General features: G+C 37.2%; 1 protein-coding gene across 14 annotated transcripts in view; it reads left to right on the forward strand.

The window, feature by feature from the left end:
- The window catches only part of RAPH1 (Ras association (RalGDS/AF-6) and pleckstrin homology domains 1), a 193,858-nt gene that overhangs the window by 163,915 nt on the left and 14,608 nt on the right, over positions 1-15,335 (forward strand). For all 14 annotated transcript variants that reach the window (XR_010369161.1, XR_010369159.1, XR_010369162.1 and 11 more), the window contains 7 exons: positions 4,863-4,940; positions 6,292-6,451; positions 7,490-7,611; positions 9,255-9,320; positions 10,737-10,880; positions 12,067-12,177; positions 14,925-15,023. Coding sequence is in view for 8 of the 14 variants with exons in the window: in XM_064434205.1 (XP_064290275.1) it covers positions 4,863-4,940; positions 6,292-6,451; positions 7,490-7,611; positions 9,255-9,320; positions 10,737-10,880; positions 12,067-12,177; positions 14,925-15,023 (780 nt within the window). In the remaining 6 variants the exon portion in view is untranslated. The remainder of the gene's footprint in view (positions 1-4,862; positions 4,941-6,291; positions 6,452-7,489; positions 7,612-9,254; positions 9,321-10,736; positions 10,881-12,066; positions 12,178-14,924; positions 15,024-15,335) is intronic.

Genomic DNA, 15,335 nt, shown 5'->3' on the forward strand with positions numbered 1-15,335 from the left:
TTTAATGATAAATTAAAGCAATCAACAGAAAAAACTTCATTAATGGCATTAATATTCAGTCTGATATACATTAAACATGAGGCTAATAAAAGTGCCTTGAAGTTTTGGGTAATTAGGTACAAATGGAGGTGTTAATATGCTGTTCTCTGGTAACAGGAATCTCTGTTGCAGGACAAGCTCTGCAAGAAGGAAGAGTCCTTGCTAAACAGATGATTGCCTTTTGACCCAAGGCTAGACTGTAGTTGGGAAAATAAACAATAGATACCTAATCTTAGTCCTTCAGAAGTCAGTGCTACTTGTGTATTTAGTTATCTTCTAATCTGCGTTCAAAGAAAAAAATCAGAAAAAAACCTCAAATATTAAACAGAGAAGAAATTTCTTAATTTTATGCATTTTGTAGTTTGTGTATCTACCTTGCTTAAATAAAATGTGGACATAGTTACTTACCTCTTTCCATTTAATTACTGGCTTTTCTAAATACCTTTGTTAAGTGATCCCCCCTCCCCTTGTTGTTTCCATTCCATTCCATTTGTTATCTCTGTAAAAGAGATTAGTTAATAACATTTAAAAAAAATAAAATAAAAGAAAAAATAAAACCCCAACCTAAAAATGCAAGGCACAAAAATTTTTAAGCAAGGTCAGCTCCACTGTTGCATGCATCTTGCACGTCTTTATTGCTAAAACACAGCTGGAATATCTTGTAACTGCATATTTAATTGGAAACTGGTTGAGGAAACAGGGTTTGACATTTTATTACAGAAATCTTAACTTTATATTTTTTTGTGTTATTCTTTCTGATATTTCACTGTAGGCTAAAATTATTCAAAACTTAGTTCTGGTATATTGATGCCAGGAGAAGATCATCATTCATTTAAGACCATTGCACTGCAGACATATGCATTTTTCATTTTGGTTCACGATATGTTTGAATATTTTGGATTAACAGGTTCTATACATAAGTATGTTGCCAAGTATTCTTTAAATCAGATGCAATGTTTTCCATAACCAAAAGTAATCTTAGCTCAAAGCTTTAAAATACAAGTGTAACAATAGTTCCAGAATAGTCCTGTTAAGTGAGGAATTTGTTACAGTTTGACAGTGATGCATATTGCTACTATAAAAGAATATCCTTTTCCTGCCAGTGTTGGAAATTACTCTCCATTATGTTTTGTGTTTCTATAAAGTATGTGTGTGTGTGTGTGTGTGTGTGTGTGTGTGTCTCTCTCCTCGGTGTGTTTCCAAGCTTGCCTGTGCGGCAGTGTAAGCAGGGAGTGGGTTCTGCTGATCGTGCCTGCTCGTGCCTGATCGTGTCAGTTCCCCAGTTCAGTGTGTGAGGGAGCCGTGTGGCAGCAGCGCTGCGAGTGCTCTGTGAGCGGTGAGGCTGTGCGGGGCCCCGAGTGCTGTGTGAGCGGTGAGGCTGTGCGGGGCCCCGAGTGCTCTGTGAGCGGTGAGGTGTGCGGGGCCCCGAGTGCTGTGTGAGCGGTGAGGCTGTGCGGGGCCCCGAGTGCTCTGTGAGCGGTGAGGTGTGCGGGGCCCCGAGTGCTGTGTGAGCGGTGAGGCTGTGCGGGGCCCCGAGTGCTCTGTGAGCGGTGAGGCTGTGCGGGGCCCCGAGTGCTCTGTGAGCGGTGAGGTGTGCGGGGCCCCGAGTGCTGTGTGAGCGGTGAGGCTGTGCGGGGCCCCGAGTGCTCTGTGAGCGGTGAGGTGTGCGGGGCCCCGAGTGCTCTGTGAGCGGTGAGGCTGTGCGGGGCCCCGAGTGCTCTGTGAGCGGTGAGGTGTGCGGGGCCCCGAGTGCTCTGTGAGCGGTGAGGTGTGCGGGGCCCCGAGTGCTCTGTGAGCGGTGAGGTGTGCAGGGCCCTGGCGCAGCTGTGTGGCCATCGCAGGGATCGCCTTTGTCTGTACCGCCTGCGAAGCTGTGGCAGCGCAGCAGTCCTGCCATTTACCTGCATATTTGTAATCCTTCAGCGACTCCTTCACTGTTCCCAGTGTTAGCTAGCAAAGGGGAAATAAATACTTAAGGTAGATGTGGTTGGACTGCAGGTGCTGGCCTTGTTGATTGGTGGCACTGAACAGTTTAAATAGTTTGCAGTTGCAGTCGGGTATTTTTTGCTGTCTGTCACCTGTCTCCCATGCAGTGAAAAGGGCTGTCAGCTTATCAGTACAAGCTGATGGACGCCACGTGCTTCCTCCTGGATAGAAGCAGTGCTGCTGTCATGTACAGGGGAAGGAGACACCTGTGTATGTGTCTAACTGATGGTTCTGGGTGACTTTGATGGGCAGGGAACTGTTTTCTCGGGCCATTAGGAGAGAAACAATACATGGTTGTGAGTTTTGGGGAGTTATTAAATTATTTTATTAAGGAATCAAAATATATAGTTCTTCATTCTTCTCCCATGAAACATTGTTTGCCACATCAGCAGTGATGCAGCAGTGGCCTGAGCTTAGTTTATTACTGCTCAAAATAGCTTAAAATCTTTGACTGCTCTATGCTTTTTGAAATTTTGAATTCTTGCTTTCTTTTTGTCACTGTGTTTTCCGGTTAGTAAATTCAGACCGCTTTTTATAATTTTTTGCTCGTTGAAACCAGTTCTTATTTTGATAATTGTAATTCTGTTTTGTTTTGAGTTTTTTTTAAATTTAAACTGATTATGTTAAACTCGAGTAAGTATAAGGAATCCTAATCTCTGGACCCACATTAAGTTGAGTAGGAAATTGAAAGTAATTGGTACATATTAAAATAGTAAGTCCTTAAAATCTGCTTTGGTCTACATATTTATCTATTTTCCAAAGCATTTTAGGGGATGGTGGATTATAAACTTTGAGGTCACCGTAGATATTTTAGCTGTATTGGCACAGGTATATGAGAGGTCACAGCTGCTTGTTGCTTGCCCTGGTCTTGCTGCCTGTGCACTGTGGCAGGCAGGTGCTCCTGGTGCTTTGCACTGGTGTACAGTGAAATAGGTTGGAATGATTGGGTTAATGAGCATGGTTTTTTTTTCAAAAAACCATGAATAACAGTTTCTCCAAATACATGATAAAAAGAGTATTTTGCTTTTGCTGATTTCACGATGAACAGGTGCATAGCATCACTTTTAGAAACTGACAAGTCTTTCACAGAATCACTGAGTAAGCTCAGTTGGAAGGGACCCACAAGGGTCATTGAGTCCAACTTCTGGCCCTGCTTAGGACATCCCCAAGAGTCACCCCATAGGCCCAAGAGCATTGTCCAAGCGCTTCTTGAGCTCTGTCAGGCTTGGAGCTGTGAAGCCTCATTTTTTAGTAACAATTTATTTCTACACATTGAAATGGTTAATGATAAGAAATAGGAAGAATAAAAGATTCCTGTTATCATGGCATGGTTTGTTTTTCATGGAATGCTAGTCTGATTTAACCTTTCTAAGCTATAGGACAGCATTGCTATTGTGAATAAAAAGCTGTAGTTCCCTGTAGACTCGTAAACTCCATGTTCTGGGGTAATTCAGTGCCCAGATAAGGTTTCAGGCTCACATTATTTCTGCTCATGTCAACTTACTCCTTCATTTTATTGAAAAGAATTATGTTTCAAGGCAGCATACTGGTCTATCTAGCTGATGTTTTTTTCTCATGCACAGGATGGTCACAGATGTGAAGGACCAAAAGCTACTGAGAGTGCAGTAAATAACAAGGAAATGTTCTTTAGCAGTTGATATGAGTATTAGTAATTTATTAAGAAGCCAAAACTTAAACTCTCTGGATTTCAGAATAGCTGAATCTTGACTTATACAAGAAAAGCAACCATCTAAACACATGGTAAAGAAACTACAAATTACATCCACAGAATAAAGCAATAGAGAACTAAATGTTTATAGTGTGATGAATGTTGTGATGGGATGTGGTACTTTGGCTCTGGAAAAAATATGAATTATTCTTTTTTAAGGATACTAAATATTTTGGAAGGTATTTTTGTGTATTTTAATAGACTTGTTTGTGCTAGAGTAATTATGGTTTTAGATATTAATTACAATGAAGATCCACAGTATAAGATTTTGAAAGTCTGAAAACTGCATATGTAATTTTTGAAACAGTGGTTGCTTTTTAGCTTCATATTTCAAATGCAATTTCAAAGAAATATCTATAATCTCCAGAATTTAAAAATCTTTATTGCTAGTCTTAAAAAGACACAGTTTTCTTTATCATCAGCAAATAGATTTAAGCTACCTGAATTTTTAGTGCATTTCCAATTGTAGTAAAAACCTATTACATAGAAGAGCAAAAAAAAATGCTTATTCACCTTGTATCTTAAAATACCTAAAACAAGGAGAAAGACAACGTGGAATTAGTAAAGACAAAGTGAGTGTTCAGATCTCTTACTGCAAATGGATTTAACAGTTTAAAATCTTTCAAACTAATGCATGTAGTATGGAATCCTAGTTATAGGATTTATTTCCCTTCTTTCTGTGTGCTGTTAAATTCGGGTACCTCTTGGCATGCTCTTTGCATGTTTTATATTGATCAACCAAAAGTCTGTTGGCTGTACTCCATTGTATACTCTTGTTGAATTTGTATTGTCCCAAGCTGTGACTGTAAATATATAATATGCTACAGTATTTGGTAGCATAAGGGTATTTACAGAACAGGAGAACAGAGAAATGTCTATACAAAATATATTCCTCCAATATGTTCCTTTGGAGTTAATGGCAGTTGTATCTCTAAATATAGGAACACTTTTAAAAAGTAATAGTTTTCATCATCACTAGAAAATAGTTGGACATTTATAGGAGAGCAAATCAGCATTTTAGTTCATTTTTTAGAGCATGGTAGCTTCAAAGCTACTGAAATCTGACTGAAACTTGTGTTAACTGGAATTGTGTGTTGTGTTCCCCTAGGAGGAACAGGCTGCTAAACTGAAAGCTGAGAAGATTAGGGTTGCATTAGAGAAGATTAAAGAAGCACAAGTGAAAAAGGTGAGTTAGTTATACCCATTTATAAGACCCTTATTTTATTACTCTTTTTCACCTGGAAAATGCAGGCAAACTTCATTTGTATCTATTAGCCTTAAGTTGCCCTTTATAAAATAAGAACACTGTAGTGTTCTACTCTTCAGTGGTAATGTGGTTTCCCATCTAGCCTGGACCTAATCAAGAGAAGCCTAGGATATGGAATAGCATGATGTTTTTCTTAAAGAATAGCTTGTTTTTCAGGTAATGCTCATTGGGAAGTTTTCACCAACTTCCACCCAGATCTGAAATGAGGGTCCAGCCTCCTGAGATTGTTCTTGTACATTCTGTAGTCACATGTTTAAAATTTGTGCCTGTTTTGTTCACAGCCTTTTCTTCACAAGCCTTTTCCCATTATGCGTAGCAGGATTTGCCAGTGCTAAATGGAAGAGAAGTATTCCAGACTAAAGACAGAGATTACCAATGGAGAAAGTCTACTGCCATTGCTCGATGTACTCTCAAAGAATAGAGTGCCCTTAATATTTAGCTTTTTTATTTTATGACATGAGTTTTTCAGTAGCTTAAAATGCCTTTTTCATTAATTGTTTGTAGATCAAAAGCTGAAAAACTGTCTTGGCTGGAAGATGGAAATTAACAAGTCAATCGTACCAGTGTATTACAGCTAGTAGGTTTTATCTTTTCCAGCTGAACAAGGTGTAGAAATGGAAAAAATAATGATTGGCAAAAAGAATCTGTTGTTTTTAAGTCTTCTGATTGGTTTAAAAAATGGCTGGATTTTTGTTTCTGGACAGTGACCTCTTTAAAATGCCTATGAAAAACCATTGTGTTTTAAAAGCAGATTTTTTTTCACACTTCAGCTTCATATTCCCCAGAAAAGTAAGGTTTAATATTGCTATATTTTTTACATAATAACCATTTTCAGAAAATACTGTAGGAAGCAGGCAGAAAGCTTAAACTGCACATCTGAAAAATTCTGATTCTTTATAAGCTTGTGCAGAGCTCTGTATCTATGTTTGTTCCACCTAGATATTGTCTGAAAGACACTTTATTATCAGGACACTTCGGCAGGAAGGATTTTTTTTCTTTCTTAACACTCAACTGAAGCACTTTCTCACTGTGTTGGAAACACCTTTATATTTACTTTGTTGTGCTGAAGGAGAACAGTATCTTGTTAAGTGTCTGTGATACAAATATCTAGCCATCATTTATGACATCTTACATTTTCAGGTAGTGTTTTGATTGAATTTAAGCTACTGTAAGAAAACTTTAGAAGAATAAACAAGATGTTAGAAACTTTATTTTTATTTGAAAAGTGGCAGATGAATCCTTTTTGTTTTCTTAATTTTCTGCTTAACAGTTGGTGATCAGAGTCCATATGTCTGATGACAGCTCAAAAACAATGATGGTGGATGAGAGGCAAACAGTGAGACAAGTATTAGACAATCTGATGGACAAATCACATTGTGGATACAGTTTAGACTGGTCATTAGTGGAAACCATCTCTGAATTGCAAATGGGTAAGTAATACTTATAAGCATTTCTAATTCTTATTGATGTAGCATTAGTCTACATTCTTAGAATGATTTAAATACTTGTCTTCATAATGTTCATCATCCTGTTCATTAATGTAGTAAATGCTAATTCATGTAATAAAGCTCATGATTGAGCTTGTTTCAGAATGATCTGAAAATTCTACTTCAGTGTGTTTAATAGGATGAGAAAGTTGGTCTAGTGGCTTCCCAAAGATTTCTTTTTCTTTATTTTGCAATGAGTATTTTCAGCTATTTTCTACCGTTTCAGTAAATTTTCCTCTTTTTCTTTATGCTGTTCTCTTTTGTCTGTTTTCAGTATTCTGAAGTTCTAGCACTAGTGGTAACTTTTTCAATGGAGAGTCAAAGCTCAGAGCTTTGACTGAGAACCAAAGTTCTCAGAGGCTGTTGTTGATACATCATTTATTGAGCAACAGAGATCATAGGAAGTAGAAGGTGTCCGTTTTCAGACTTCTTTGCAATACCTGTACTAGCTATGGGTATTCTGCATTTCAGAAGCATTTTGTTTTCCTTCCGATCATTGCCCACTACTTTTTGATGCTTTATGAGTAAGATCATTGGGATGTAGAAAGAAGTTTTGTGCGAAAAAAGCTGCCCGATCCATTCCTCTGGGAGTTGTGTTGACCAGAAAACACATAAATGTGATAACCTTCTTATTTGTGCTCATAAACTTTGAAATGTTGTCATTTGAGTCTGCAGTGTTCCTGCAGGATGGCAGGCCTTCTCAGATAAAAAAAAACACTAAGACATTTCATATGTTGGTGGAACTATAAACTTGAAGATAACAGGAAGTCCGTGCTGGATGTGAAAGAATTACACCAGGCATGTCTGGAAGTGGACTAAGTTATTTTATTTTCTCAGCAAAAACTTCTTCCCCACTGTAGTAGATCTTGAAGTCTATTTTCTCTGCATATATGCCTTGTCTCTTAGAAATGACTACAGATTAGTGTCTATCACAAAATGCAACAGATTCCAATGTATTTGCCTCACTTGTTATTGTTGCAGAAAGGATCTTTGAAGATCATGAAAATTTAGTTGAAAATCTCTTGAACTGGACAAGAGACAGTCAAAACAAACTAATGTTTGTGGAACGTATAGAGAAATACGCACTTTTCAAGAATCCACAGGTAAGCCTGAGGTTTGTGCTGAATGTGTGTGTGGCTGATGGCAGTTTCTTACTTTTTTGATAGCATTCATTTCCATACTTTCATTTTGGTACTTGTGTATGTGCTAAAATGTCAGGCAACTTTACACTTCAGCACTCTGTACATCCACAGTGTTGTTGGCACAAAGTCAATCCTTAGGAGACAACCATGAGCTGAAGCAATCTGTTTGCTAATTTGTATGCGAGTAGTTTTAATGCACATGAAGGCAGGCAATTTCCAGGGATTTACACCATACTTAGTGCTGCTCAATTATGTAAACATGCAAGAAAGGTGTTGACAGATATTGCTAATAGTAATGTCTCTCCACTGTGCATTCTTGCATTGCTGGCAAGAAAGGGAAGGCAATCTAAGAGAACAGCCACTCCATGGTCAAATGACAAGAGAGGAGAGAGTGTGCCCCTTCCTGTGGAAGTTGGGCCCACCTATATTCACCTGTTTCCTGCTCCCTGGCGGAGAAATCAAAGGCTCCTCTTCTTCTCAAATGGCCTCAAAGACCTCTCTTCTCTCGAGTGGTAGCTACAGACCTGGTATCTGGCAGTACTGCAGTATTGTAGGGGAGGAAAGGAAAAGAAACAGAAAAGCAGAAGGTGGCTCTTGCAAGAATTTGCATTGAAAATTCACTTGATCTCGTCTGTAATATCACTTGATCTCTGTCTTAACTCTTACCTAATGTATTCCCTTTTGAGTTTATAGATTATTTTTATAGCTGTGTGGCATCTACATGCTAATTTATTTGATTTACAGTGGGTATCAGTTTTGCTTGATTTTATTTCTTTCTCAGAAAGATCTGAAACCCAGGTCTTATGCAAGTGCTTTGCACTGAAGCATCGAAACTATACATTCTTTTTAAAAGTTTGTAGACTATAGGTTTACTCTCAGTACATATAGTAGGCACTGCCACAAGAGTGAGGTACCAGTATAAACCCAATATTTCTCCTTGTTTTAAAATATTGAACTGGCGAAACTTTGTGAATATTTGGGTTTTTTTCCAGTATTAGAGCTGGGAATTAGCAAGATGTTTTTCATTGTTCCATTCTTTTCCAAACTGAATAAGAGTTAAAAACTCATTAAATAAGATTTGGTGCTTGTGCATAGTTAAGTTCCTTTAAGAAGTTGGCAAGTATTTTGTTTAGAATTTATTATTATTTATTTAGTTTTTATTTATAATTCTTTGTGAAAATAAATATTTCTATTCAGTAAAACTCAGACCAAGGTGAAAAGAAGTACATTGCTTCTATGTGTGCTTCTTTGAATGCAGAAATAATGACAATATGTAACAGATCTCCTGGGGTTGTTTATATTTTTTTTATTGTGGTGTTTACAAGTTCGTAGTATTTTTATTTCTGGATGCATTGTAACAGAGAGCTGTTTGATCCTTAGAAAAGTAGGATGGTGTTGTTATGAGGCTGTTAGGTAGGAGTACAGAGTGATTGATATTTCTGGTAAAGATGGTTATAAGTTACTTCAATGTATTATTTAGTAGTCTGATGGTTTCAATTAGTCTACAAAGTTTCATTCTTACTGCTACAGAAAAGTAAACAAGAAACGCTATTTTACTTGATTTCAGAATGCCTAAAGAAATATGGAACTTTATTTTGTTACAGAATTATCTTCTGGGGAAGAAAGAAACCTCTGAGATGGCAGACAGAAATAAAGAGGTGCTACTAGAGGTAAGAATGTCAAACCAGAAAGGACATAAGTAGTCATTTTTGGAGCATGAAGACAAACTGCTAAAGGTCGTGGTGGTTGAAATTGATGGACAGAGCAGAATGTAATTCTGGAAGACTGTGAATGGAATGTGTTGTATTTGAGCTAAATGGCTATTTTAATGTAACACTGTTTCAAATGTGATTAGTTTAAAAAAGTATCTGTACTTAGTTTAGTATCTGAAATACCACACACAGTGATAATCAAATTGAGGTTGCCTCTAGCTATGGCTAAAACCATTAATTTCAAGTTGAAATTTGAATTTGTGACCTGTTTTCTTTACCTGTGGTGCTAGAGAATTTTTACTAGGACTTTCCAATTTTTCATTTCTACAAAATTCTAGAGCATGGATCTGGAGACTGGTTTAATTTAATATTTCAAATTTTGATAATAAGCAAAGCAGTAAAATTTTTTTCAATTACATTTTAAAATTTAAAAAAACAAAATACTGAATTTTAAGAAATGTATGACAGAAAACTAATTATTATCAAACACATTAACCAATTTACAGAAATAAGAGCATAAAAGTGTGGAGCAAAAAAAGCACACAGTAAATATAGCCTTCATAGGCAGAAAACTAATTACTTTTGTGACATGGCTGAAGTGCCCTAGGTTCCACTTGATTTCCAGAATAATGATTATGATTTGCACAGTTACCCAAACGTAAATATTTGGGGTATTTAATTTTGGATTAAACTTCAAACAGTTTAACTTAAAAGTAGCATATGCATTTTATTAATATATTGTTAATATGGGTTTTAATAATAAGTGTATGTATGTATACTGTGGCTGAAAAAATGGTTTGAAGCCATAACATGCAGAGAATTGTAATTCTGCTTAACTCTTTTTGTCTTCTAAGATTATTCATAAGTCTCTGTGCTGCATATTAATCTGGAGTGTATTTAAAGCATTTGCTTTTCTCTGCTAGTTCTTTGTAAATAGAACGTTAGCAGAAGTTGCAGTGTTGTGGGTAGTTAGTAGCAGTGAAGTACTCCTGGCATGAATTGCAGCTGTGTCTGATGGATGCACAGTTAGGTTTGTGTGTGCTTATACATATGAGGCTAGATAAGGTGACCTGTGACCTTAAAGCCAGTAAAGCCATGGGGATCTATTACTGAGAAGCAGTGGTCAGAAAATCTTTACTGTGGCTGCTAATGATTTTTCTGTCATTGTTGCATGGAGCAAATGCTGAGACACCCTATCATGCTTGTCTGAATTACCTTACTGCTTCTGTGATTTATCTGCAGTTTATATCTCATGTGAAAAAAGAGCTGTCCCTGCTACAAGTGCATTCCTTGGATAAAGAATTTCAGTTATTCAAAACAAACCACTGCACGCTCTCTGTTTTCTGTTTCCCAAACTCCTCTGTTTATTGGCAGGAATGCTTCTGTGGAAGTTCTGTAACTGTGCCAGAGATTGAGGGAGTTTTGTGGCTGAAAGAGGATGGTAAGAAATCTTGGAAGAAACGTTACTTCCTTCTTCGGGCTTCTGGAATCTACTATGTCCCTAAAGGGAAGGCAAAGGTATGCTACTTAAAGCAATTGCTCAGAATTGTTTATTTCTGGTAAACAGTGCATACAAGAGTCGGCTTTGAGTTTTGGCTTAGCTGTGCCTTTCCAAGTGCCACATCCCTTAATTAAAATGCTGGCTTTATCATGGAAATACTGTGTGAATTTTTGTGGCAGCACTTGATGTGAAGGATGTAACCCAAGTTTAAAAATACAAGAATACAGGGGACTGCTTCTTGGGTTAGGTGTTCAGAAATACTTGAGAAAAAACTTTTGTTGGAGCTAAGAAGGTGGTCTTTACTGAAGCAGAATTTGCATGGAGGACCAAATTGCTCTGCAAATGTTGATCATGAAGTATCAGACCAACTCCACAATGTCTGCATAATTTTATTATTTTTAGTTAGTTCATATAAATGGGATTCTTTTTGGACTAATTGGTGCTACATTTTTTGAAACTGGTGTATGTAATTTCATTTCTTCAGGATCACTTACTGCTGTTCTCTGTGTCAGTAATGCCAAATAAGTAGAAAGACACTACAAATAAATTACAGCTTCAAGGCTGAACTACTGTGAGTTCAAGTCATCCATGAATCCATCAGTCTTGACAGCATCAGATGATTCCCAGTACAGGAAGTCCACCTCCCACACATCTGGGAATGAAAAGGAAATTTCTATCAGCAGGACAGCTCCCTTTAGAGCTGAATGCATGTCAGATGTTCTTTCCATAATCTTTTGCTTCATTAAAACAATCTGTATGCGAGTAGCCTTTTGAAATTCTTTGCCCTACACTCAATGCCAGACATCTTTAGAATTCTACTTACAGTCACACTGGAATTTGGACACCTTGATTATTACCAGGGTGAAATATAACCAGCAGCTGATAACTTCCTGCTCAACCAATCATACTTAATTTCTCCCGATGCCTGCTTTCAATAAACAGTAGTAGTCCAATGTAAAATGTTGTCAAAAGGCAAAATAAAGACAAAACACCAAAACCAGAGTGAATTTGATTAAAAATGAAGCTGTAGTGAAAGAGTTTATGCATAGCTGTATCCCCTTCTTGTGTCAGTAGTTTTTGAATGAGATTGATATTTGACCTTAACTAGATCTTAGTATTGGATCTTAACATTAGACTGATTGTGTCAACATGTGTGGATTTTTATAAAGATACTTTGTAAATGACCATTTTTGTATTTACTAGGTGTCACGGGATCTTGTGTGCTTCCTACAGCTAGACCATGTCAGTGTTTACTATGGACAGGACTATCGGAACAAATACAAGGCACCCACAGACTATTGTTTGGTGCTAAAGGTAACACTGCAGCAGTTGGCTGTACTTTGAATACACTTTTACTTGTTCTGAACCATCAGCTGCTTTTAATCTAATTTTCCTCTAGTTCTTGTATACAATGTGAACAGTTAGTGAACAGTTGTTGCCTGTTCTCTGAGCTGGTCATGACTTCATAAACGTTTTCATATTGCCCTGTATTGTATTATTTCCAAACTTATGAGTGCCAGTCTATTTGATTGTTCATTACACTCTAAAACACAACACTAAAGTCTTCTTTTCCATTTAGCAACTCTACACCTTACAACTGTTCAGGCTCAAAGAGATAATACCCCTTGAAATGCTAATTTCAGGGAGTTATCATCTTCTCAGTGTAGGTCCAGAGTAATGGAGAAATTAATATTAAAGATTCAAGTCTACCCTTTATAAACCAACCTGAGGGAAAAGGGATGTTGTAAAGGAGGTATCTTCTGAGTATAAATGACAGGCAGAAAGAACGAGTAGCAAAAACTGTTATAAAACCGGTGGCCTGATCTTAAACACATCAAATTACTTGAGTTCATAAAGTTATTTTAATTGAATCAACACATCTCCTAGTTTCTGTTGACTCCCACATAGTGTTCAGAATGGTGTCAGTTCCTGCAAGATAGTTGGGTACCAAGCTATTTTAAAACAGGCTTTCACACTGTGTTCAGGCAAATAACATGTCTTCATGTGTCGGTAACAAGAGGTGGTTACATTGCCCTTTTCCCCTCCCTGCCCTGGAGCTCGTGTGGTGTTGTACATGTCAGTACATTAGACTGTTTACTGTGCCTGGAGTGTGTCCTGTCCACTGCCTGAAAAAGGATTTCATTTTCCAGTGGACAGGGAAACATGTATTTGAGCCCACTGAGGAGACACGGAGTATAAAATATGGGATATGATATTAGTTGAGAAAGTACACAGCTAAAACTGGAAGTATTTTCCATGTTCTTATAGATCATTGAATCCAAAAAATGTCAGTTATTTGTAGGTATATATAAATTCCTTCAAGTAAATTGATTTTTCTACTTGCATGTCACTTTCATCTATAGCATTTGACAGGGTAATAGTAAATTTTATTTTCAGACTTTTTGACCATACCAAGTAGATTTTAAAAAAAAAAATTGCCATTCTGAGCATCAAATTTAATGGTAACATTACTGAAGACACAAAAAATGTGTAGAAATTGTCCCTAGGTAAATTAATGGGGTAGATTTAGTTGGGTAGCTTATACCAAGTGAAGCTGTATTTTCTACGTGGAACTGATGAGTCACCAAATTATAATGTTAAGCAGGATTCAGTTCTGCCTTCATCACTTCTTATAATGTTACATCAATATTTTCAATTAGTACTAATGTATAGAAACCACACAGTTTTTAAAATGGAGATAGAGTCTTGTGCCACAAAGGTTCAGTAAACCAGGAAGTTTCTCCTTTGGGACAGGTGAATGACAGATACAGACCGAAGGCCCAATTCTCTACTGGTGTTCAGACTGGACTTATCTTCACTCCTTTGTTCATATCAAAACGTAGTGTGCTCACATTAGGTGCTCTGCTATTGATAAATGTAACATTTGTGTGCTAGTATATAAAGTTAGCTCCTTGGTCCAAATTGTCAGATTTCTGAGAAATTCTTTTATTTCTATATAATCAAAGATGTGAACAAGTCCAGAAAGAAGCTGGCTTGTTAGTGAAGTAATTGTATTTGCTTCTATAGACTCTTCTTTGTTATACAACATCTATGTGTAGGAGGCTGGTAGTGAAAAATACTATCTACTATCATAAGAAAGTAGATAGTAGTTTGTTACATATATTTTCTTTTTGTTTGTTACATGTATTTTCTTCATGGACATAAACATCCTATGTTCATTTAAAAATAATTGTGTTGGAAGGAAACAGGATAGAATATTCTGAAAAAGCTTATGAGTTCTTTGATATATGTTTCAGCCAGTCTTCAGTAAAACTTAAATACCTACAATCCTCTAGCAAAACTCTGTTGTGTCACTGAGCTATAAGGTAACAGAGGAAATTATAAGAACTGGGGTGTTCAGTTACCCCAGTAGCTGAGGGACCTGTAATTTCTATAGCATGGACAGGAAACAACTGAATAGTCCGTCCAGAATGATTTCCAGTGCCTGATTTTTGAAAAACATGCATTTGTTTCTTCACTGCTGAATTAATAAATACAGTGCCTTTACATTTTTTATACATGTATGTGGGAGCAGCAAGTGTTTTTTTAGATGATACCCCTGTATCAGTAAGGTGGGAGCCTTGAAGGCTTTACGAGCTGAAAATAGAATTGTGCTTAACAGCATGTCACTTGGGGAATGTCTCACTTAAGCCTGCAAAGGTAGAGAAGACCAGTGTGTTTGTTTTCCTCTAGTTTGGGGGATTTTTATGTGGGAGAAAGGTGAAATATTGGTTGTCTCTGTCAAGTGGTGAATCAGTCTGTAGGTACAGAAGACTCTTGGTGGGTAGAAAGTACTACAGCCCTAGAATAGTGAAAGACTAGCCCTTTCTTAGTGTTTGAAATCAGTATGTGCTAGACACCCTTCCAAATGTGTGTGTCAAGCAATCCCCACTGAAATTCACCTCCTGAAATATTCTGCAACATTTTTAAGTGGGGTTAAATACACACTACTGTTGAAGAGCTTCCAGCATTAGGTTTATCTCTATAGACATCAACAGATAAATGCTTTCCTTGCATTCCTAACTATGAAAACATTGATGAGAGTGCACAATTTTTTGCAGCATCCTCAGATCCAGAAGAAGTCCCAGTACATCAAGTATCTTTGCTGTGATGATGTAAGAACTCTACATCAATGGATCAATGGCATCCGCATTGCTAAGGTAACCCCCAGGCAGTCCTGCAGTGTTGTCATGAGTAGCTGTCATCATCTGCTAAAAACCATTTACTGTTACTTAGCAAAATACATGGGAAATCTAACTTCCCTCTGTTTAACTATTCTGAACATGAACTGGAAAATCTTCTCTTATATTTTTCATTCCATAGCAAAATTGTTAGAGGCTTTATTATAATAATTCAGTAATTGGGCCTTTTCTTCTTGTTTCTGCTGCATCCCTGTCACATGACACAGTTCTGACATCATCAGATTTTAGCGAGCTCCTTTCAGATTTTAAAAAAGAAGGCTTATGGGAAAA

Source organism: Passer domesticus, chromosome 10 (assembly GCF_036417665.1).
Source record: "Passer domesticus isolate bPasDom1 chromosome 10, bPasDom1.hap1, whole genome shotgun sequence".
NCBI lineage: Eukaryota > Metazoa > Chordata > Aves > Passeriformes > Passeridae > Passer > Passer domesticus.